Below are 25,711 nucleotides of genomic sequence, written 5' to 3'. Positions count from 1 at the left end.
CAATACAAGTGAAGGACTTAAGTGTGGCTTTGGTCCCAGTGCATAGCAGAGGTCATTAAGATTTTTCTAAAATGCCTAAAGCTGGATGGATGCTCTTATGGCTGGATTCGTCCAGCAATACCTGAACGGTTCACTGGGATCTAGGACTGTGGTTATAGTATCAATAAGATTCCTGTCAGACATTCCTGAGAAAGAAGAATCTATCCAAAGTGTCTCTTTTAATAACTGACATCTTTTATAAGCATTTAACAAGTCCTTGTATCTTTAGGCAAAATAGCAAAACCTCTAGTCTCACAATATTGTGCTCACACCAGACCCAGACTTTATTAAACATCTTGCCATTAAGATGCTTAGATCAGACATATTGGGAAGTACCTATTCCTGGCACACTGTCGCCATTCAATGTTCGCTAGCAATTATGATAAAACCCCCAACATATTGCCTCCACTTACACTCCAATCTCTTGAAAATGTCCCTTTTGTCAACTCTGATAAGCAGCCTGGCAACTGCCACTAGACATCCAGTGAATTTTGAAAACTGTGCCATTCTGGATGTGACACTTTCAGTTTTCAGCTGGATGGCTTCCAGAGCATGCCATCACTCCAAAATATCCACTTATTTCATTCTACACCATCTAGCTGTGACAGAAGACTAGCTATAAAAAAGGAATCATTGCCAGGACAAGGCTGGTGGCAAGAACAGATAGGTCACCAAGAACCAAGCATCTATACAGGAGGCTGCCTGACAATGGGATGTTTAGGACACCTGCAGAGCAACATCTGTCAGGAGCAGACAGGTTTTCAACAGACTGTGAACATCAAGGCCAAAGATATTCCAATACATCCTCCTCCTCTGACTGTCCCAAGAGACATTTCTACACACTGACAACATGCCAAGTACACAATCAGATGAGAAGGGTGGCCTTAAGAGACTACACAAGTCAGGCCAAGTAGCAAGTGAATGAGGAGAAAAACACAAAAGAAGACAGGGTTGGACTAAGGTGTTCATGGAAGGGCATAGAAGAAAGGAACACACGCTGGCTGCTAAATAGCTCAAAGAAGAGAAGAGACTCCCATACCAGTCACAGTGACAATAAAGGCAGGATGATAAACGGGAAGTAGCAAATGCTGCAGAAGGATTTGCTTTCCTTGGAACTTCTTATTTCCCATCAGAGTTGGTCCCCAGATCTGAAGTGACAAGAGTGAAGTAGAGACCACTCAGAGAAATCAACCAAAGTTGCCAGTTGAAGAATTCTTTGGTTATGAATATACCATGGTTCTGCCATCTTGGCTAATAACAGCCCAAGACTGCCTATATAGTATACAGATGATTAGAGGAGTCTCTGTCCTGAAATCTCAGCTTCCCCATCTAGGAAATGGAAAGGCTCAAAATTGCCTGCTTCCAAAGTTTGGGAGGAGAATAAGATGAGATAACTGAGCACAAAACAAGCAGATGTTTCCCCCAAATGATTGTCATGGCTTAGTCAACAATTTCAGCATGTATTTCCCATCGACTCTCAGGATGTGCTATGACAAGAGCAGGTTTAAAAGGTGAGAACTCTTCAATCACAGAAATTTAAGACTGAGAACATAGCTCTGTAAGTAAAGATTAGATCGACATGGTTATTTACAGACTGTAAGACATCTACTTCGTGAAAAAGAAAACTACAAAAACAGACATGAAAAGAGTGATGGAAATATTGGCACCCAATTCAGCAAGACTTTCAGTTTGTATATCACATTCAAAGCATACACATTACGCCAAGAGGGAAAGTCACAAACAGATAGCTAGGTTAAATTTGTGAAAACAAACAAACAAGCAAACAAACCAAAAACATTCAAGTAGACAACCAAACAGAAAAATGTATGTTACAGTCTCAAAAATAAATAAATAAAATTTTAATAAAGTCAAAAAAATCGCATGAAGTTCTTTAACTGTTTCTCATTTCAACCAAATATAACCAATTTGTTGAATATGGCTGACAAAATACTCACAAACTTGGTTTCTGTCTCTCCCTGGTCTCCAAGGACCTCTCTCCTCATTGACTGGCTCAGTCTGGGTCTCATGGAAGGTTGACCCTCCATGTGGCACAGGAACTTTCCAAAGCCTTGTTTAGAATCTCCCCTGCCCCAAATTCAGCCATTCCTGGTTAGTTCTTTCTCATCAGAAACAACTTGGAGCATTTCTTCAAGTTCACAGCTTGCATCAATAGTAACACTAAACTAGTTCTACCGGGGTAGAACAGGCCACCGATTCAGAGTAAACAGCATAAGGAAGAAATCTAAGAGCCATGGGGATGAAGACAGAAAGGAGAAGTTTCTTTTACAGGCCAAGGAATCTCAGGTAGCCTGCTGGCTTCCAGAGATCTGGAGTAAGATGAATGTGAACATCTTAGATGAGGACCCCCTGTCTATCTGGAGCTGACCTCCACGTACGCCCTGGAGACGTCTCCTCTGAGTCACCTTCTGAGTCCAGTGCTGCCACTGTCTTACAAAGTCTGTGACTACCCTTCATTCATTTCAGAAAATGCACCATCTGTGCTACCTCTATATTAAAAGAGGCATCAAAAGAATCGGTCTAAGAATGTATTCCAAGAGTTTTTACTACTTACACCGAGGAAATGTGAGCTTATCCCTGGCACCCAAGAGACTTCAACACAGGAAATAAGACAGGCTGAGAGAATGTGACAGAAACTAAAATACTCACAGAGCATTACTTACACGATTGAGCACTACTTGCAAACACTTCACCCATCTCCCAGCATCCTCTCAGCTGCCCAGCTAGGTACTACCATTGAGCACTCTCCAGTGATAAAAAAAGAAGAAAAAAAAAATGAAGGAAAGAGGAGCTCTCCTGCCCAAAGCTGACAGCTAGCAAGTGGCAGAGCTAGGCTTTGAACCTAGGTAACATGTTCCAAACTGCAAGACTGTACAAGGGGCACACAGAATGGAGGCAAAACACATATGTTCCTTTTCCATACATACCTCGGTGTCTGCTCAGAGAGTTGAGGAGTTGAGACCTTTTCTAACTCTTTAAGGAAGCAGAGACCTAAGCATCAGAACTACTCTCTTGATAATACTGTAGCAGACAGTGCTTTCAAATGAAGAAGTCAGAGGTCTGATTCAAGAAAAATGTCATTGATGTCTTGACCCTTCGTATGAGCCAGTACACCAGGATCTTACGCTGGGAAGATCATGTATCTTAGAATTCTGGGAATACCAACAGCAACTTTCAACCAAGCAGGACTATGTAGAATAGGGTCAAATGCAGAGGCCCTAGAATTAGCAGATATAAATCAAATTCTAACACTACAACCTCTTACACAGAAAAATTAATTCAACTCACCAACCTTTAGACTGAGCTACTGTGGAATGGGAGTAATACTGCCATTTTCCCTACTGGATTATGGTATGGATCAACCAAGCATATAGATTTCGTTCCAATAATCACCTGGCACACAGTGACCAATAACTATGACAAGAATTATCATCGTTATTGTTGCTGGTGATGATGCCATCATTCTTTTCTTTTTTTCAAAGCAGATGGGCCTGGATGTGCTTGGCTTGCAGGAGGCATGCATATCCTCTGAATCTGGAAACGCATCCTTTCAAGGATATGATTATGTTACAAATTTCACCAATAATCCTACAAAACTTTTAGCACACATATTACTGTTAATCACATAATAGATGTGTCTGCACACACTGCAAACTATTGCAGTGTTGCTCTCTGAATCCCAGAGTTGGCCTTTCCCAGCCAAAGAGTTTCCAAAATGCACCCTGCTCAAAACCAGCATGTGCTGAGTCTTAAGGTTTCTCCTCCAGGAGGCTATCCTAAGGAAAGAATCTGAAATGCAGATAAGAACAAATATTTATGCACCCAGGTAAGCGTTAGAACACTCAAACACTTTTTAAACAGAGGGAAATGAAAGCAATCTAAATCTCCAAAAATAGAAGAACAAACAGTTAAGTAAATTATGGAATAGCAATATAATACCCTATTCCACTAACATTAAATGTGTGCTTGGAAAGCACTTTGAATAACAGAGAAAAATGCTTAGTCAAACTTTATATAAAATAGGAGAGAAACTGGTTATACAAGATGATCTCAATTATGTGAAAGTATATGGGTAAAAATATATAGTTATGCATATGCCAAGACGGTACTGCAATGTTAACAGGATTTGCACAGCAAGTACATAAGAGTACTCTTCATTTATCAAGCTTTGGAAAATTATTGTTATCAATAAAATTATATGAAAATGTAAATATGAAAAAAGAGAGAAAAGGAGCATTTGAATTTAAGAAATTCATTGTTTTTCCATTTGACAAACATAAATCCTTGATAGCATTCTAGATCCTCAAGCCTGCAGGAATTTGGGCAAGGGTATTCCAAAAAGATAAAAGATAGCTCATCAAAGCATCAGAACAAATCAGAATCAGGTCTGGTTCAAGCCTCTGGTGCTTTCTTGCATCACCACCCATCATGCCCACCATCACTGTCCACATCCACACAGAAAGCACCCTTGAGGAAGGAAATGGACTAAGTTTAATCATCCATGCTACCTCTATACCCTGTACTAAGAAACACAGTATCCCCCAGGGAACCCACACTTGATGCTTTCAGACTCTTGATATCTGACCTGTATCTAAGAACAGGAAGCCAGTGAAGCTTCATCCCCAATGGCCTTTCACCAGGTAAGACTCACCGAGGCCAGTCAGCGCATGTAGGCTCAAGCATTTCGAATCTGCACTCATACAATGGACACTCACGATTTCTAGTGAAAAATAAAGTTTCTAGTTGCTCTCAACTTCATCTTCTTGCCGATTCATCCCTTGAGTGTTAGATCACTGCACACACTACAGGGGTTGACGAATGAAGAAGCAAACACAGGCTGAAAGATTCAGTTGATAGATGAGGTAAGATCAGCCTAAGTCTCCCAACAGTTCCCTCTAGTGGACAACTTCGCCCTACACCAAATCACTTGCTAAGGGCTCCATCCTAACTCAGTTCTACAGTCTTAGTTCATGGAGTTTACTTCTTCCACTCTGTCCACAGAAAAGTGAATTCCACTTTCTGTCAACTTCCATTCCCTTTAATCATGGTCACCTTTCCCAAAACTACATCCACATGCATGTCAACCATTCTGGCCTCCTAGCCATTTCTTGAATGCTCTCTGGTCTTTCTCTCCCCTTCTGAATTTAACCTTGCACTTACCTAGAATATTCATTCATCCTATCTCTATCCCGACCAAGGTCTGACTTTCCCTTCAAAGCTCACTTCCCACAAGTTCCTGACTTATCACCTTCTGATCGCCCTAAGTGAGAACTAAGCTACAGCGTAATTGTTTGGCTGGAGAGACAGCTCAGTTAGTAAAGAACTTGCTATGCAAGCCAGATGACCTGAGTTGACCTCAAGAAGCTACTTGAGGGGACAAGACGCCACAGGAGAAAGCATTCACAACCCCAATGCTGTGGAAGTGGAGACGGGAGAACTCATGAGGTTCACTAGCCAAGCAGCCCCAAGTATTCAGTGAGCTCCAAACCAATGAGAAAACAACTTCTGGTCAAAAAGTAAGGTGAACAATACCCCTGGGAATGACACTCCATTTTGAGCTCCAACTTACATGCTTATGTGTACACACACACACACACACACACACAAAGGCATGCAGACACGCACAAGCACACGGGTACCCACAGGTACAGAGACCCATATACATGTACACATACACATAAAACCACAATTATTTCTCAAAGAATAGAAAGTGAAGTTTCCTTTATTTTATCTCCTTGTCTCAGCCTCTTTTCATCTTTTCAAAATTCTGCCTTCCTATCTCTATCTCGACATTAGACAGTGTGCATTAGACATTTTTTCTTTATTTATGTAGCAGTTCTAAGTAAATGAACTTAACAAGTGCACGGTCAAGTACAGCATATTCTCCCATGCTCAGCCCTCACTCAGGAACATCCCTCTGTCCCACTGCAAACTTAGAAAACCCCTAAACCGTGCTGAATGCATAACGAGCATTTAAAAACAAAACCAAATAAATCAAGGACACAAAAGAATCAACACACCAAAGCAATCATATTTATATTTCTACTGACTAGAAAATCACTAAGAATAAATGTGTGGAAAAGGAAAAAAAAAAACTGTTAACATGCACATACCCTGCTTAGATCTCCAGGGATCTATGCTAAGTGAAAAAAGACAATTCCAAGGTGTTACATGCCACCTTGCTCCGTGTTTTACAAGTTTTATGAAGCAACACTGCAGAAATTCAGCCCAGAATAATGGTTTCCAGTGTTGAGGAATGAAAAGATCGACTCCTTCAGTTTATCCTCAGACCTCTATAGGCACATGCGCGCGCGCGCACACACACACACACACACACACACACACACACACATTTTTAGTATATACAACTATAGAGAAGCTCACAGTGATAGGACAGTTCCATATCTTGCCTATGGGGGTAGAAAAGCAAACCTAGTCCTCCACACTTATGCTCGCATATATGTATGCACACGAACATGTATGCATGCTGTATGTGAGATGGCACCCCAGACCTAAATAATACGCAGTTATCTACCCTTGTCCATCATAACAGGCCTGGAGGACCTGCAGAGGTTTAAAAGCACTCTTACATCCCTGGGTGAGCTCAAGTGGAGGAGAGTATTACAAAAGAAAAAAACATAATGATAAATCTGACCTATCTTATCACCTTAATCTATGGTGGGCTGCCTAAGGTTTAGAAGAACAGATGTGAAAATTTAGCACCAAGACTGGGAAAATGCTCACTGGCTGAATTAATCAGCTTTGCATTGCCATCTCAAAGACCTGAGATGATTCACTTACAAGGAGTGGGACTTATTTTGGCTCATGGTTGGTGGTGGCTCACTGTACAACTAATTGGGAATGTTGATTCCTGCCCCCTTGTGGCAAAAGCATGCGGTGAAGCAAGATTCTCATCTGGAGAGCAAATGAGAGGAGAAGGATTAAGAGGAGAAGGGGGATGGTGGATGAGTCCCACTATGCCCTTAGGCATATAAGAAGTGGCCTACAGCCCAGCCACTAAAACCTGCAGACTACTTCTTAAAGGTGCCATCGCCCCCCCCAAAAAAAATGCCACACACCAAAGAGCAAGGCTTTAACTCCTTGACCTTTAGGAGAAACTTATCAAAACCAAAGCATTATCTGAAATCAACCAGTAGCTACACAGGGAAACAACAAAGAACAAATTTGGTATATTTTAAGCTACTTCTATACAGGATTCCAGGAGAAAATGTGACATCCCTTGACGGCTGTGTTCTGAAGGACTTGTCCATGGTGGTGGTTCCCATTTCGTTATGCAGAGACAGACAAGAGAGTCAGGGCAGGCATGGCAATTCTCACCCTCCTAGACTGTCTCAGCTTCACCTACTTAACCCAACTGGTTCCTTTGGGTCTCTGTGCAAGTACCTAATCCACAGAGAAGGCACCTGATAGCAATTTGAAAGAAAGTAAAGCCGGGACACCCAGCAACTGTGGCACCTTGAGCAACTTAGAACTTTCCCATCTGTGAGGCTTTGTTTCATTGCTTTCTTCCTCCAAATGTAGACCTGTCTTAGATTCCTTCCAACAAATACAATATGTAACTTAAGCTGGGTGATTTTTTTTGTGTCTGCGACAAGAAAGCCTTTTCAATGTCACCCGATTCCCTGTGGAGACTAAGACTCCTCAGCTGCCAACTTACCTTCATAAGGTTTACCTCAAAGAAGGAGTCAGGGCCTGAGACTAGCCTCTTGTGTCAGCGCTCTCCAAGATCAATGTTAATTGCCCAATCAGACAGGCCTGATGCTGACAGAATGGGGGCTAATTAGTAAGTGCCAGAGCCCATTGCAATTATTAATGGCTGTCATTTATAATGATGAAGGCGCAACTGTGGGCTTCTGGAAGTCTCTGCGCTTGTCACTCTGAGCCAGACACAGGGAAAATGGGCACAGGGAAGCTGGTGAGCCAGGGGAAAGGTTCTCCAGAACAAATTCCCATGAATCTTATAGATGCCAAGATTGCCATGAAGTCTCTTAGGTCAATGACTAATTAAGAAAAGAGCTCTCTGAAACTGTGGGTTCCTAGACCTTGGCCCCAGAAATCAATTCATTGGGTTTGGAAAGAGGCCCAGGAAACAGACCTTCCTTAAATTTCCCAGGTGATTCTCATGGTGATTCACCAAAAGTGAAAATCATTTAGACAAACATCCAAGGAAACCAGTCTCTAGTCCCCAAAGAATCCCTTATCCAAAGATGTCTTATGAAACACAGAACCAAGCAGAAAAGGCCAGGCATGACTGCTAATACCACAGTAAGAATAAACGGCCACTGGGCACTGAAGACCTGGATTTAGGTCCCAGGATTTAGGTGCCACTGGCTGCCAATTCCCTCACAGCCTTTGTCTATCCATCTATGAAATGGAATATTCAATTAGATGCATCTCACATTTATTCCTGACATAAATGTGAGGAGATTTTCAAATCTGAGGGATTTGTTGAAAGAGAGAACATCTTAAAAGATGATTGTATTGTGTTTTAAGACTTAACTTTAGCTTCGACTTGGACACTATGCTTGAACATAGCAGAAAGACGTGAAACGCTCCCCCTGGAAGCTTAGGGATTCCTATAAAGAAATCTCACTGACATGCGACAGAGCGTAGCTGCCACTTATCAATTTATTGTGTCTGGAGCAGTGATCTTTATGGTGACGCTGCCAGAAGCCTCCTAATGGCAGGAAATTCTAAGTCCAATAAAATAATTGGCCCCTGAACGATAGAAACGTAACAATGAAAGCTTGGCTATCTAATCTTTATAGTCCTTATATATGTAAGCAGGAATGAGGTGTATAAAATCTACTCGCCTATAAATGTGAAAATAGATAGGCTCTCTGTGAATTTAACTTTTTTCCCATTCTTGGCTTTAAACCACTTTCCAAAAGCCCACCTATCATAGTTTTACACATGTGGACATCTGGCAGGGAAATAAATTAAAGCCTACCTTTGAGAGTAGGGAAGAGCATTCATTTATAAATGTTATTTTAGACGGGACTGTCTGGTCTGCTCACTTATTAACTTCATTAGAAGGCTAATGAATCTACTGCTGAGAAAATGAGAGGGAGCGCAGGCTGGGGAGAGGGAGGAGGAGCATTCTGCACCCCTTCTCCAAGTTGTGATAAACGGGCACTGCACGTGCAGAGAGGGAAAGCAACATAAAATGGCAAGCACCAGACCCGATCCACAATGCAGCTTTGAGCACGAATCAACACAGTCCATACATGTAGCATTGGACATGAGTCATCAGACACAGTCCATACATACAGCATTAGACACGAATCATCAGACACAGTCCATACATGCAGCATTGGACACGAATCAAGATTCCTGCATGCCAGGGTACTGTCTAGTGAAGGAAAATAGACTAGGCCATTAAAAGGTGCTTTTTTCTCACAATACGTGAAAGAACATTAAACCCACAATCCAGATCTACCTCCCCAGGGTTCTCCAGTTTCAATTCCCCAGTAAAATAAGATGTATGGTGACCTAAGACTCAGAGCAAATGCCTCTCTTCTATAATTTAGAACAAATGCTTCCATGGATTGAATGGTATGTATCCTCTTCTTTGTTTAATGAATCTAAGCTAAATAGTTTGGACAAGTGTTCTGGCTAATGCCTGCCAACTGGCTAGTATCCATGAATGAGCAGCAAGTTAACAGGGTGTGTTACACTGTTGACGCTCGCATTAAAACTTAACCAGTAGGCATCTTAAGGAGAGTGAGGGTGGCTGCAAGCAGGACTAATGATGCTAGCTCAGGAAAGGAACCAAATGAGCATCATAAAAGTTTCTCTGTGCTTCCTATTTGACAGCCCACGATGACAGTACCTGTAGACTCAAGAGTTGAAAGAGTCTGCCCTTAGGATGCAACAGAAGGACAGTGTGCATATTACATAGCAGCAAAGATAATCCTGTACCCACCCTTGTTTGGAGCTCAGCATCTTCCAGCCTTACATGGAAATTAGAACAAACAAGAGGGACTTTAAAATTACAAATGTCAGTGTGTGAGTCATGTGCACAAAACTGGAATACCATGGATGGGGCCAAGAATCTATCTCCTTCTTCCTTCTTCTTCTTCCTTCTTCTTCCTTCTTCCTTCTTCCTTCTTCCTTCTTCCTTCTTCCTTCTTCCTTCTCCTTCTCCTTCCTTCTCCTTCTCCTTCTCCTTCTCCTTCTCCTTCTCCTTCTCCTTCTCCTTCTCCTCCTCCTCCTCCTCCTCCTCCCCTCCTCCTCCCCTCCTCCTCTTCCTCCTCCTCCTCCCCTCCTCTTCTTCCTCCTCCTCCTCCCCTCCTCCTCTTCCTCCTCCTCCTCCCCTCCTCTTCTTCCTCCTCCTCCTCCCCTCCTCCTCCTCCTCCTCCCCCCTCCTCCTCCCCTCCTCCTCTTCCTTCTCCTCTTCCTCCTCCTCCTCCTCCTCCTTATTCTTCTTCTTCTACTTCTTCTTTTAACACATTCTACACTACATTAGAGAGTGGTGCATGGTCTGTGTCTGCCTTCCATGCTATTTATGTGAGGAATGGCAAACCTCTTTAATAAATGTAGCTTCCCCAAAAGTTGCATTGAAGAAAAAAAAAGTCTCTAGAAGACACCTAGTTGAGGGAGCTGGAAATCAGTCCTTGCATCTTGTACGCAAGATCACCACAGTCATTACAACTCCTGCCACCATATTTAAACCAAGAAACTGAGCAGCCTTCACCGTCCTAAACAGTCAAGAACCTAAAGAAGACTCTGCAAATCCTCTGTCAGGTGACACTGCATTATCTTCTGCAATTCTGGTGTTATTCTAGTAAAGCTTGCAGCACCATTTCACCTGGCTCTTAGTGGGAAGATCTGAGCTTAGAGTACATGATCAAATAATGGCCATTTCAACAAGTATTGACCTAGTGTCAAAGTTTTGCATTAAGTCCATCTGTTCCCAAATAGCTCCAGAAACAGATACAGGAAATAAAGTCTGTCCTCCATATCTATCTGCAGGTTTACATCCAAGGTTTAACCCAACCCCAAAACATTTTTTTTTTAAAAAAAATAGGGTAAATACCAACCCATCAGTATTATCACTATTCCCTAGATAATATAGCATTTATATTGCGTGAGGTACCGTAAGCTACCTAAATATACTTTAAAACACATAGAAAGATGGCATAAGCTATAGGCAAATATTTCTTTGCTGCTGCTTTTTTATGTATGTTTTACAGAGGTGACCTAAGAATACATCGAAAATCCTGCAACTGCTCCTCTACTGACAACAGGAAAGGACACATTTTTCTCTAAAGAGGTTCAATCCTGCAGAAGCAGAAAGTTGTGCATTTATTCAGCAGGAAAATGTTGCTGGGGAGAATGTGGGGAGTGAAGAACTCTTACACACCAGTGGTGACGGTTCAAACGGCTGCAGCCACTACAGAAGTCACTTTGGAAGTTCCTCAGGCACACTAAAAATAGAACTGGGATATGACTCAACTGTACCACCTCTGGGTATGTATCCGAAGGACTGTAAGTCAACATGCAACAGGCATATCTGCACATGCATGGTTATTGCTGTTCATAACGGTGAAGAAATGGAACTAGTCTAGATGTTCATTAGCAGATTTTTATGAATGGATTTTAAATGTGGTATATATTCATAATAGAATCTTAGCCAAGCATAAGGAAATCTGAAATCATGAGGTTAACAGGAAAGTGGATAGAGATCATTGTGTCAAATGGGAAAGCCACATGAGGATAAAAACTGCCTCTGTTCCTTCATACGTGAATCCAGATTTAAATGTATTTACAAATAAACATACACACAGACAAATATGTGTATTGTGTGCATGTGTGACGATTTGGATGTGGGGCTGTCCGTGCAGGTCAAGAATGTAGAAAATGAAGTGTGGCAAGGGAGGATGAGAAGTCAAGGATCATGCAAGACAAAGAGAGCGCTGTTGGTGGGAAGGAAGAACATCAGCAAGAGGGGCCCACAGAGGACCAGGAAAGAGGGTATGAATAGAAGAAAAATATAAATACACATACAGACACACACATATATGTATATGTGTATATGTGTACATGTGTACATGTGTGCATGTGTGCATATGTACATGCATACATGTGTACATGTGTATATATGTATATGTGTATATATGTATATGTGCATATGTATATATGTACATATGTATATATATGTATATACATACACATATACTATATATAATATATATGCAAATACCACAATGATACACATCACTATTTACACTAACTTAAAAAATGAAGAGGCTGAGTAGATAGCATTTTAGGTAAAATGCACCTGTGCCCAGATGTGCAGCACACATTTATAAAAATCTGAGAGAGTGGTATGGCCTGTAACTCTAGACTGCAGAACAAGAGTCGCCATATCCCAGGGCCTCACTGGCCAGCCAGTCTTGCCAGAAGACCAAGCTCCAGATTCAGTAAGAAATTTTGTCTCAAAACTAAGGTGGAGAAACAGTTAAAAGAAAGATATTCTAACATCAGCTCCTAGTTTCCGCAGGTGTCTGCATGGGTGAGCAACACACACACATAATATGAGTACATGCACACATCACACAAAAACACTTTTAAATAAAATCTAGCAAAATAACATATGTATCACACCAATTTTTTTCTTCAATTCATTCCTACAATTGTTCTATATTGTTTATAAAAAGAGTGGAGGGAAACTTAAGTGCCCATAGAGCAGAGCACCTCGTTGAAGACGGCAATATATTCCACGTATATGCACATATTCTTGCATACACCTGCTTTAGTCTCCTATGTACAAACATCTTTCGACCAAAGTAAACATCACGGCATCCTTATTCTGCCACTCCCTGCAATGTGCATAGGGCTTCTTATGCAATGGATGCTCAATTGGTACCTGTTAAACTGAATGTTCTGTGACCCATTCAGGACTTCTTATCAGACCCATTACCACTGAGCGCAAATAGTAAAAGGTCCCAGTTCTATAGAGAGAATCTCACATCCTATATCAGCCCAGCCTTTGGAACCTCACATGTGAAGAGTCTAATGAATAAGACAGAAAGCTTTTTAATTAACAGCCTAGTGAAAAAAAATATGTCATTCCAATCTGCAGTTTTGTTTCCATTAATTCACTGAGATTCAGCAGGAATTCCACTAAGGAATTGTGTGAGCAGCTGTAGAAGGAGGGAAGCATATAAATAAATCATGAGTGTCATTAAAATTTGTAAACTAATAACTTCTGGGAAGTCTTAGCAATTATCGTCAGGGTTTTCTTGGCAAACAGAAAATTAATAAATCCAAAGGTCTCCATTTTATATTTAAAAAGCAGCATCCCTGAGAAAGGTCACTGACAGAACAATTAGGGAGGAAATAAATGGTTCAGACAACTGCTTGCAAGGCAGATGAAAAGCCACGGATTCCCAAGAGGCAAGAGAATAAGACAACTCAATACATAGAGGAGGGCAGCGAGGAGGAGTTGAGGTGAGCCTGGGATAGAGGCTCCTAGAAGCTCCACTTGGATGTCTAAGCCTTTTTAAGATGCAATTTAAATATTTATACATGGAAAATCGGGAAACACCTAAGGCACATGGTCCACAACCAGAGAAGCTCATAGTCCGAGGATAAATCATCAGGGGAGTATAACAGTGCAAATCTGAGCATGAACAGAGAGGGAACATCCAAGGCAGCCATGTAAGGCTCTCCAGCAGGATATGCCCAGTGGGTAAGCAGGCTACCTCCATAAACATCCTAACCTAACCGGGAATCCCCACGCTGTTCTAGGTACTCAGAAGGCAGACACCCAGGAGGAAAGCCTGTAGTCTAGGAACTTTTCTACGAAGAAAATGGCTCCCATTCTGCAAGGGAGCAGCTGAAATAAAGCAAGAGAGGAGATCAAGTGCTCATCAAAGGCTTAAGGGATATTTATTTATTTATTTATTTATTCATTCATTCATTCATTCATTCATTATTTCTTGGCCCCTTTTATGCCTAGATAACTACAGAGTCATGTAAGCTCTGAGAACCCCTAACTCAATACCCAGAAGAAAGCTTCTATGGACAAACCACACTTGTGGAGACCCCAGTCTTTTTGGAGATCTCACATGTATGAGAACCTCACTCATACCTTGTATTTTTATCTGAGGCTAAACCCTCGGGGACCTTTGTCAGAGACTACACTAAGGATGGAGAAATCAAACATGCCACCTGTCAGTCAAAACACAACTCTTGAGCATAACATATATTTAGAACCAAACACTTCAAGCTCCAGCTGTGATTAACTGGTTTTATGAGCGTTTAACTTCTCCGAATGACTTAAAGTAACTCCAAATGCGGCAAGGGCACCCATATGTGCATAGGCACATAGAGATGTCACAAAAGCACTGCCCCATGTGGACTACCTTGAAAGTCTCTTCTTGTCAGTCTACAGCACCCACACCCCAAATGAGCTGGGAATATGGAAGACAGGTCTAGCACAGTTGTCTCGAGTGGAGAGTTCCTCTTAGGACAGCATTGAAAAAGAATCTCCCAGCATCATCCAGGCAAGTTCCTCATCAGTTTCCTGACCCAGATCTTTCAGGGGGAGCATTGTGTCTCAAAAAATAAAAATAAAAAAAATAAATAAATAAACAAAACAAAACCAGTCCCGAGTCATTGATTCTTTGCACTTGAACTCTAATATGTGCTGTGTCCTTTGAGATCATCAGACATTTGTACTAAATGACAGCTTTACACACAGCCATCCCAGTATTTGTGGAGAAAAACTATTTCCACCCCTAGCTTAACAACACCAAAGAACAGCAAAAGGAATCCCTCAGGGCATGGAAACATGGATGCTTTCACTCTTTTCTTTTGTTTAGAGGTAGAGGCCCTCTGAATTTTTACCCCAGTGAGAGCAAACCACCCCATCCCACTGAAATCTAGCAAGGGGTGTCATCAAATCTAGCAAGGGGTGTCATCGCATCAACACATCTGTTACCCCAGGGCTTCTCCCTCACCCACAAACTCACCAAGTTCACGTTGAACATGGTTAAGCATAGTAAGCAGGAAGCTGAAAGGACGCATGTTTAATTTAGTTTCTTTTTATCAGTCCATTGGGTTAGGGAGGAAAATCAGAGTGTTCTGGACTCTAATGGTAAACTCTGTACAGGAAAAGAAAGTGAGAACGAAGGGAGCTTGGAGACAAGTGGAGAGGACTGTAAATGTTTGAAGTCTTCAGCGGCCCCAGCAAACTAGGAAAGCCCACAAAATTTTAGGACTGGCATCCTTTTCATTCATGTTCTAGCGCTGAATTTCTAAGATGGGTTGTATCAACATGAAAACCTTGAAATCCAACACAAAAACATACCCTTATCTGACATAGATCCACAGGCAAAGCCCATAAACCTCTACAAATCCTCAGAATGTCACAACATACGGAGTACATTCTCTGTTAACTGCACTGGAAGAACAAGCCTGGGGCTGGGCCCCTTTGGATAATTGGGTGGGTCCCCATGCCATCCCATCTCACAATTTGCCTCTTGCTTGGCCCCCTCTTCACTTATAGACCAGCAAAGCTTTCCCTTAAAAGAAAATTCTCTAAAAATGTACACATCAATATTCTGATTTTCCTCAGAAAACCCAAGGAACAACATTCTGGATACTCTCCTGCCTCCTTAACTCCTGTCTTAATCCTTAAGGCCACTACTAACTAATAAAGGACACAGAAAATACCCTGCAATGGCCTAGACATTACCTCACATGAGACCCTGCAGCAATGGATCCCTAAATGCTAAGTCAATAATGAAAATGCAAAGCTATACAAACACACAGGGCTTTAATAATCATTAACAATGACAACAGAGTAAGCGCTTCCTACACCGTACCAGTTACTGTCCTAAGTGGTTTTACACTATTATTTAATCCTTACAAGTCACTCACTAATTCATTCCTTGAGCAAACACGTATTAAACACCTCTTGAGTGCCAGATTTTCCTCTAGGTGCTGGGGGCACAGCATTAAGTGGACATTTAAAAAAAATAAATAAATAAAACAAACAAGCCTTTCCCTCTCTAAAGCCTAGACATTAGTGGTTGTCTGTAGGCAATAAATAAATCAATAAGTAAATATTTAACATGCCAAATAGTGATTAAATACTGGAAAGGACAAGGTAGCCAGGCACTGAAATGTGAACTTCTAGAGGAAAGACTCCCAGACGGGGGCCTTGTAATCAGAGAGGTGAGGGAAAGAAGGACTCCCTGAGCCCTGGGACTCTAAACCTAGAAGGGGATGAGCATAGTCACTCCAGGGAACTATGTGGTATTTGTGATTGGAGACCCACAAGCAAAACCTACCAAGGGCATAAGTGTGTTCTGTACTCTCCGAAGCTTCTATGCAAACAAACTACATCTTAGAAATCGCTGTGGTATTGGACATTAGCTTGTGATAGAACATGGACCCAGTCCTGGCCCTTATTTCTCTATATTTTTCAAGAGGTATCTTTGCTAGTGCCACTACAGATCATGAAATAAAGTCACCTCATATTACCCAAGTGGAGGCCTTGATCTAAGGACAGACCCATGGTCAGGGATGTGCTAGGAAGCCTTGACACAGGAAATCGTCAGGTGAAGATGAAGGCAGGATTAGAGGGATGAGTTTATGAGGTCTGTGAGCAGTCTCCAAACACTGAAAAACGTGAGGAAATTTTTCTCCCTAAATCTAAAGCCTCCAGGGTGGAGTGGAACCCTAATACTACCTTAAACTCAGGCTTCTAGTCTACCAAACAGAGATAATAAGGGTCTGCAGCTTTAAGCCATCCATGTGGGGTCATTTGTTGTGGCAGCCCCAGGAATCTAATACACAGAGGCTAAGTAAAGCACCCAAAGGTTGAGTTTCAGAGCTCGCTCAGTGCATAAACCTGTACTTAAACTCTAGCAATTGGATGTAAGGGTGTCTGGAGTGGATGGGTTGTATATTGTGTCCAACATAACGCCTAGCTGCTCTCACCTCAGAGAATACTCCACTACTTCAGACACTGTGTCATCAAGCTCCTGGGCCACGTTCTCTGGATTTGCCTGGGCCATTCTTGGAACCAGCCAAACCTTTTCAAAAACATAGAGTGCCGATCATAGGTGTTTCCAAACATAAGGCCGGGATTTACTGACTGCTTTCATGATTGGACCAAACTGACTGCACAGGAGTGAGGCTTATAGTTTCATGCAGCATCTCTGTTTGGGGGCTTTAAGAAAGGATTCTGGGCTTTTATTTTGAGGAAGAACTGCGTGAGTAGAATTTTCCTAGCTTTCAACGCTAGAGGTGGAAATAACTTACGCCTTTGCCAACTTTCACTGAACAGCAAAATTCGGTAGCACCTATTCAAAAGGATGCAGGCTTCTGCCATCTGATAAGCTAGCCCCCAAACTTTAATTTAACAGACTCACTTCTCAGTGAGATATGCTCCTGCTAGCCTTCAACAAGCTTGCAGGAATATAATGAGACATCTCATACTCCAGACTCCCTGCAACAAGGCCCCAGGAAACCCTCAGGACATGGCATTAGGTGCTGCAGCACCCAAATAAGTAGCTTCTGTTTGTGGAAGTTTCCTTCCCAGTGTTGACATGATGCAGAGAAAATGAGAGGAAATGCACAAGTCCTCCAGGCCTGCAGCAGTAAGCGCACAGCATCAGGTTCCAAGGCACAGCAACTAAATGATGCTTGCTATCGCCCGGTGCGTGTCTGTATGCCAGCGTGCTTGTGAGTGTACAGGGTATGAAAGGAGGCCTGAGGGTTTGTATACACGTGCTTCTCGTCCAGAGGAACTCCTGGCATCAAAGCTAGGAGAGAGTCTAGTCAGAGTCTTCCTATGTTCCCTGCCCTTCTCTGTCATGCCCCATATGCCCATGATTGTCATCAAGTTGCCTTCTTACCCTCTTAGGGACAAGGGGTACAGTGCATACAATTCATAGAATTCTCTTGGGCCCAATGGTTTAACTTCTTTTAAAATTTTTTTTAAAAAATTAAGCAAATCAACTTTTGAGCTGAAAAACAAATATGTTTTAATATGAGCTGTTAAGACATAGCGTAGTAAGCCAGAGGGATCGAGGACACAAAGAGAACACAGCCCTTAGAATCAACTAAGCAGAGCTCATCGGGGCTCACAGAGGCTGAAGTGGCAATCATGAAGCCTGCGTACATGCTCTAGTTATTTCGTATGGGTTTTTATGGGACTCCTGACAGTACGAGGAGGGGGCTGTCTCTGGTTCTTTTGCCTGCTCTCAGGATCCTTTTCCTCCTACTGGGTTGCCTCATCCAGCCTTGATATGAGGGTTTGTGTCTAGTCTTAATGCATCTTGTTATGCTGTCTTCTGTTGATATCACCGGAGGCCTGCTCTTCTCTTACAGGAAACAGAGGAGCAATGGATGAGGGGAAGAAAGGATGTAGGGTAGGGGACCCTGGGAGTAGTGGAGAGAGGGGAGGCCGAGGTTGGGATGAATTGTATGAGAGAAAAATAAATAAAAAGAAAAGAAAACATATTGGTCTTTTTACTCATTATAATATTTCATGTTACAGTGTAATGCAAAATAAAAATTAGTAACATTCTACAGGAAGAAGGGTTAAGTGTGAAAGCCACCATGCAGATGTGAATCTGTTCTGTCTACATAGCCACTGGCTTCTTGAACAACATAGCACCTTTCAAGTGCTACAGACGCCCCCGAGCCAGATTCACAGCCAGTGCAAGGATCCCTTGGGTCAGCAGCAGTCTCCCTAACCAAGAGCCTTTGCTTCTTAAGGGAATGTTTTTCCTCTATCTCTGACCAGCCCTGCTTCACCAAGTAGAATCAGACACTGCAGGCCCGCAGAAGCAACGAAGCACTAAGACAGCTGCACAAGAGGCAAGTCCTAAAGGAGCGGCAGGCTACAGTTCGGTCACACCCAAGGCACTGAAGAGGCAAGTCCTCTATTCCTTCCAAAACATTCTTCTCTCGGTTGTTTGGCTTACGTCTCTCCCCAGACAAAGCAGCGAGGGCAGCTTTAAGATGGTTTAATTCACTTACCTCCACAGAGAACTCTCAGTCACACTCCCCAGATTGAAGTCATAGAGCTTCGTCAGGATCAGTATGACCTGCAAGGGGTAGGGGTGAGGGAAGAGAAGAGGAACAAAGGGGGAAAAGGAAGCTTACTTTAGTTTGTGTGGCAGTACACATTACATCTAGTGTCACCCAGAGGAGGGCTTAGCATTTTATCTGCTGAGTTTGAGGAGCATTAGAGGATCAAACAAGGGGGAAGAAATTATTAATTTAATGCACCCCCGGTAACTGATAGCATTTATTTTAATCCTGATGGTGCTCTGCATTTTAAATAAAACATGCCAAGAGGAATTAATTGCTCACTAGCAGTGGTCCCTACACATCTGTCCTTCTGCAAGGTCAGGCCCAGTCCAGCTGGTTTTCTTCACTACCAAGGCCACCCAGAGATTGGAGAACCACCACCACCCCCCCTTCTTGTTTGATCTCAAAGAGACTCTGATGTACAAAACAGGATCTAAAAGTCTAAGAGAGAACTGGGTCAACTCCTTCAAAGTGACTTTGTGTTTTATTCACACAAACACCTGAATGGCAGCAGGCTCAGTCCCCAATGTTCCCTGATGTTACCTACCACTGATCATATGGCAACCGCCTCCAGCTCTCGGGAAGCAGGTCAATGGACTTCACCAGACTCTGGGACTCTCTTCCTGACTCCTGCTGAAGTCAGGAAGCCCAGAAAGCTAAAATTGTCTCAGATATGATTAGTGTACAACCAGAACTGGTCTTGGGCTGTCTGATCTGTCCCTGTGATCTTTTTATTTCTGCAGCTGAGAATCTGAATCCATCCTATCATCTGACTGGAAGACGGCTTAAACAAGGCATTCTGTCTACAAGAACGTCAAGTGCCCATGTCACTTTTGTTAGGTGCAGCAACGTGCAGGTGAGTAATACATGCATCCTGTTGCATAGAATTGTGTTTGTCTGAATGTAAGATACATCTCATTTCGCTTTTCTCCACTCCTTCCCATCCACAGTTTGACTCCCTCCAACTCATTAGCACAGCAGCCATTAAATGCTCCCTGAGATAATGAATTTCTTCTTCCAGGATGGGACTTTCCCATTCTAGATATCCATTTAAGATTTAAGAAAAATAATCAGCCATTATATCGAACATTTTATGGCATTTAACTCACAACAAAGTGTTCTTTTGGAGATTTATTCTCATTCAGCACGCCGTGGGGCCATCAGCCCTATCTCCGTCTCTTCTATGTAAAAGATGAAGTTGAAGGAAGGAGATCATGGCCTATTATGGGCCAAAAGGTCTCCATGCAAGGTTGACTTGTGACATTCAGTTTCTCTGTAAAAATGGGAGGCTTCGGGCTTCTCATGGGTGGGTGTTCAGTTATGGACACAGCATGGATGTGTGTGAAACTGCAAAATCTTCCGAGCCACCTATGCTACTATAGCACAAGAGCAAGGAACATGTAACACACACAATATATGATAGTCCAGGGTCACTGGGTAGCCCTGGTCTCTCTCATTCATAACTGGTTAAATTTTATTAAATCCAGTGATTAAAGAAGTCCCAGGATTTATCCCTACTCTCTTCAATTAAATGCCCAGCGTAAACCATAGAATTTCTGTCTTTTGAACATTAACACAGCCACACCCAGAGACATAGATACACACACTAGCACTTTCTATCCTTCCTTTTACCCACGTAACCATTGTCAAAGTTATAGTGTAAAATTATAAACACCTGTGGGCACCCATGACAAGTCTGGTTAAAAATAATAATAATAATAAAAAAAATTAAAAAAAAAAAAAAAAGGAAGGTCACCAATAAAACCAGAAAGAAGTCAGAGTCACCATCATAGGATCTGCAAGATCAAGGCAGATCACTCCACTTCTCCGAAAGGTTACGGCCTGATAAGCTACCATTCTTCCGCACTGACCACAGTGAGGATGCAGCAGCAGTCACTGATTCCTGCTTGCCAAGTCTACACCTCCCAAGGGCTGCTTCCAGTCAGTGACCAAGAGCAATAGAAACACCAAGGCATACTCCTTTCTCAGTGACATGGGACTTCCTTAATGAATCACACTGACTTTGACATTCACTAAGAGACTGAACTTTGCTCAGAACTGCATAGCAGCCCCAGCTAACCTTCCTTCCTGACTTGACTATTTTCTGTGAGGTCAGACTGCTGCTCGATCCAGGAGTCATCTATCTCTCCCAGGTCCTGTCTGCTTTCTTTCATGGGTGTTTTCCCTAATGAGTTAGTTCCTTTTAACAGATCTTAGCTTTGGGCCTTCTAACTGGAGGGTCCTAACCAACATATCGTTTTACAGCTTTTATTTCTGCTTCCCTTGTAAATGGGTTCTACTTGTTCTCTTAACTTAGATACATCCTTAATTAGAACCTTTTACTGGTCCTCTCTACACAAGCACAAACCCAGACACTTGACGCTGGCATTTTCAGGCCCTCCACAGCACACCGCAAACATACTCTTGGTTATTTTTCTTCTTTTCCAAACCCTGTCCTCTACTTTAATCCATCTGGGTTTCCCAGGGTCCCCCAGCTTGGCTAGCCATGCTCACATCTCTGCTTCCCTGGTCTTCATTCTTACATCACTGACTGTTCTTTTGTTGCTCTAAACCTTCTTCCTGCTGCTTGGGGGAACAGACCAGAGTCCACCCTCCTCATCTGGCCTCTCAGGATTATTCTATTAGCTTTCTCTTCTCCCAAGTTCTGTTTTGTTTTAAACTGAGTCATATTATTTCCCAGTTAACACAATCTTGCCAGTTCCTGGGTATTACACCAGTTGCCCTATCAAATAGACTCTGAACAACTTGAAGATGGATGTTTTGCCCCTTCGTTCTCTTAGCAACCAGGCCCAGCACTTTGAAGGTTCTTATGCAGTAAGAGCTCTTGTGCCAACAACAAATATTGATGTTTTTGGTAGAAGTTCCCAGAATTCAGCCTGCCAAGACCCACAGAACACGTTGGGGATACTTCACAGTGATTGGACTTGACTAAGTGCTCCAGGGTGGTGCTCTTTGGATTCCATGAGCAAGGCTGGAGCTTAAAGTCATGAGGAGAGCAAAAAGGACTTGGTAAATGTATGTTTACTGGATTCTCCCCCAGAGAGTTGGATTCAGTAGACCTGGGCAGTATCCAGAGTTCTCCCTAAGGGCAGCCAGAGACTCAAACTTTGAGAAAGATCCCATTACACATAACTCTTCCACCAGTTGTGCGCTGTAATGCTGCCACCCATCCCATCCCAGTGAGATCCTGATCTGGACATGCAGTCCTTCCTTTGATTTGGATAGATGTAATTTAATAAACCAAGCAGGAAATAGTCCCACCAGTATCCTCCAAGGAAAGGTCAAAACATGATATAAAGAGCTAGAAGTTTCCTTTTCCTTGGAGCCCAGCACAGGCGAATATCAATAGAGCTATGAAGAGATGATAATGTAACCTTTAGGCTTATAACATCTGCAATAAGCAAACAAAATCAAGAGCAAAGGAAAACAAGCCTTCCCGTCCTTGGCATCTCTTATCATTCAGAGCCTTTCAACAGCCTCCGGGAAAGAGGAAATTACCAGAGAAGACTGAACACCAACACAGCAAACCACCTAATAAGCTCCAGACTGCTGAGCAAGCATTCGGATCAGAGAAAAAGAGAGAAACGTGCCCAGGAACAGACAGGATACATACTCTGGATGGACTACAGAGCCATAGCTGTACCTCCAGAGACTGTTCTAGAAGAATGAGCATGGCAGCTAAATACAAATACAGGAAAGCAGGGGTCAAGTACTGAAGGAAGCTCTACTCTGTGATTCTTACACCTACATCAAACCTTTGGGACAGAGCAAACATCATATCTCTATTTTGTAAATGAGGAGACAGACATCCAGGGTGAAGCAAAATCCCTGTCCCTCAGATGGCCAGGGGCAAGGTCCCATCAGACCCTGAGCCAGCCTTGTTAGTTTGTTAGTTCTGCTCTGATATTTTTGTGGCCAGTGTTACAAGGCTCATGTTCGAGGTAGAGAGAAAGGGGGGAAGAGGGAAGGAGGGAAGAAAGGAGGGAGGAAAAGAGAGAGAACAAAAATATCTTCATACCCTCAAGGAGTTTATCATCCATGCATGGACTCTGTGACTGTTTACAGAACACCTTTTGGAACTGGAAAAACACCAGCTAAATTCTGGAAATCATAGAGAGAGAGCAGCAGCTCAAGGCCTGGAGGTAACCATAACTTTGCTTCTCTTTCCTTTTGGAGTAAAAAAAAAAAGAAAGAAAGAAAGAAAACAGAGGTGTGTGCAGAAACAATAACTAGACAAACTGCCAGAGACAAGGTTTCTTGCATTCTGTCAAATAAATATCTCTTGACCTAACTGGCTAAAATCCTTAGAGGATTTTGGATAATAAAATAAATGAAAAGAAATTGGAACAATTTATGAATAAATAGCACTTCTTCCTTCTCATAAGCTGTATGCATCCATACACACATATAAAATATGAGAGAAATTCATGTGTGTCTAAATATAGCAGAGAATCTCATATATATGAAGACACCAGCACAGACAACCTTTTCGAAAGTGGCGTCTGACATCCCTAGACTATCATTCGGTTCCTTCATGCCCCAGAGCTCTGTTAGGGTCAGTGTGACTTCCCTGTATACCCATCTTCTCTGTAAGCCTGTGGTCTGTCTAAGATGAAAAAAAAAAAAATCTCAGCTCATTCCACTGTGCATGGCCAGTGCCAAGCATACAGCCTCACACATGGCAGGCACTAGCCAAGATCCTTTGGATGGATTATAAATGTACAACAATAAAGAGATGACATAATAAACATCTCATAGAGTGAAATAGAGATAACAGAGAAGAGAAAGCAGTTACATCCAGAGACTGTAATTAGCAAAGCCTCCATATGGAGGGAAGGCTGGGCTTCATATATGCTGAGAATCTTAATACATTTTAATGGCCTTTGCTTGCTTTCTTGCTCACCTACTTCAAGTCTCTTTAACTTACAGTAGATAAAACGAATATAGAATTGGATAGGAGGAGCGGATGCAAGAGTGGCAAACAGCTAAGAGGCAGGCTGTACCGGCTGTGGAACAGAAGGCCAAACATGCATTGGGTGCTATGCACAGGAATCCTTCTTAGAGAAGGAAATAAGGCATGAACTAGAAGAACAAGAAAAAAATAATCATAACCTGGTGTGGTCCTTGTGAGCTAAGGGGGATGTTTTATCAAAGAAAAATAGTAGTACATTGTATATAACAGACATAGTACACTGTAAGCAAGAAGCATTCATACCTGCAAATCTGCCACTGTATGGAAAAGAGCAATAAATGGCATAGCTGTCCTTGGCACTATCTTGGTTGCCCACTCACATCTATCATCTTCATTCTCATGTCTTCTGATGTTCCTGGAGGCTCACACAAGCCACAGACACACAATGCCAGCAATGAATGTCATGGTCATTCTTCCTTTTCCCGCTCATTCATCCATTCCCGCCCTCTGCTAGATCTGGCATGAGATAAAGTGACTAAAGAGTAACTGTTCCTATTGTCATTAAGTTCAGAGTCTGCTTTACTTGCTGCTTTCCAACATCATCTATAGTGGAACTAGGGGCCCCAGACCCTAAGCAAGGTTGCCAGAGACTTTTGAAGTGAGGGGCTTCCTCTCCTGTTGACATATACTCTGTATGACAGGAAACACGCAGGCTCAGAAACTAATTCTTTGCATCTAAGAATCCTCTTAGCTTTTCCCATGTCTAAATCAACTGTATCCCATTGCCGCATGCTTGCTCTATGGAAGGGGCTTCCACTTTCACTTAGCATCTGACAGCTACATTGGAGACATGATCCGATGGACAGAACAATGGATAATGATATATCTTTCTTTGGTGGGAGACAATTTGGATTCCAGAGTTGCTAAACGCCTTTTTAAAATGCCCATTGCTCTAGAGCCCAGTGGAAACACAGATGACTGCAGATCCAAGCCATTGCCTTTACCTGGCCACTCCAGTCAGCTCAGCTCAGAAAGGCAGGCGGGAAGCCCCAGGGGACTCCTGTCCTCTGAAAGGATAATGCATAATCTGCAAATTCATAAATCACTAAGACACTCTCGCCTGTGAGCACAGTCAGTGGAGTGAGAACATTTAATGCCTGTAAAATTTTACTCAGAAGGAAAATTACTTTAGTTCATTAAACCTTCCTGAAAGCTTGATTCCTTCAAATTCCTGTCCTCCTCTCCCCCATCCTCTTTCCTTTCTTCCTTCCTTTTTTCTTTCCTCTTTTTCTTTCTTTCTTCCTTTATGTTTTTCTATTTCTTCCCCTCCTTCTCAATTAAACAGAATAAGGACATATCTATAAAGACCACATCAAGATTCTGTATGCTTTCACACAGTATGTGCTGATCAATCCAGGTAATGAACATTTTCATCTCTTTACATGTCTTTGTATTTGGAGCCTTTTAACTAAAGGAACTATTGGCTCAGTACAGGAGCGATGTGCTCAGAAGTGAACACCCAGGACAGGCAGGGGCAGTGTCACGAATCTGTAATGATAGGTTACTTGGGAGGCGGAGATGGAGGATCACAAATTCAGGGTCAGCTTGGGCTTCATAGTGAGCACAGAGCAGCCTGGACAG

At 42.4% G+C, this 25,711-nt stretch overlaps 1 protein-coding gene across 1 annotated transcript in view; it reads right to left on the bottom strand.

Moving 5' to 3' along the window:
* Positions 1 to 25,711, bottom strand: part of Sorcs3 (sortilin related VPS10 domain containing receptor 3) — a 588,549-nt gene that overhangs the window by 384,259 nt on the left and 178,579 nt on the right. Inside the window, exon 2 of the mRNA XM_076924035.1 lies at positions 19,084 to 19,151. Coding sequence (XP_076780150.1) covers positions 19,084 to 19,151 — 68 coding nt within the window. The remainder of the gene's footprint in view (positions 1 to 19,083; positions 19,152 to 25,711) is intronic.

Source organism: Arvicanthis niloticus, chromosome 1, assembly GCF_011762505.2.
Source record: "Arvicanthis niloticus isolate mArvNil1 chromosome 1, mArvNil1.pat.X, whole genome shotgun sequence".
Classification (NCBI taxonomy): Eukaryota; Metazoa; Chordata; class Mammalia; order Rodentia; family Muridae; genus Arvicanthis; species Arvicanthis niloticus.
Note: the sequence above shows the minus strand (reverse complement) of the source record. Positions and strands in the feature narration are given on the sequence as shown.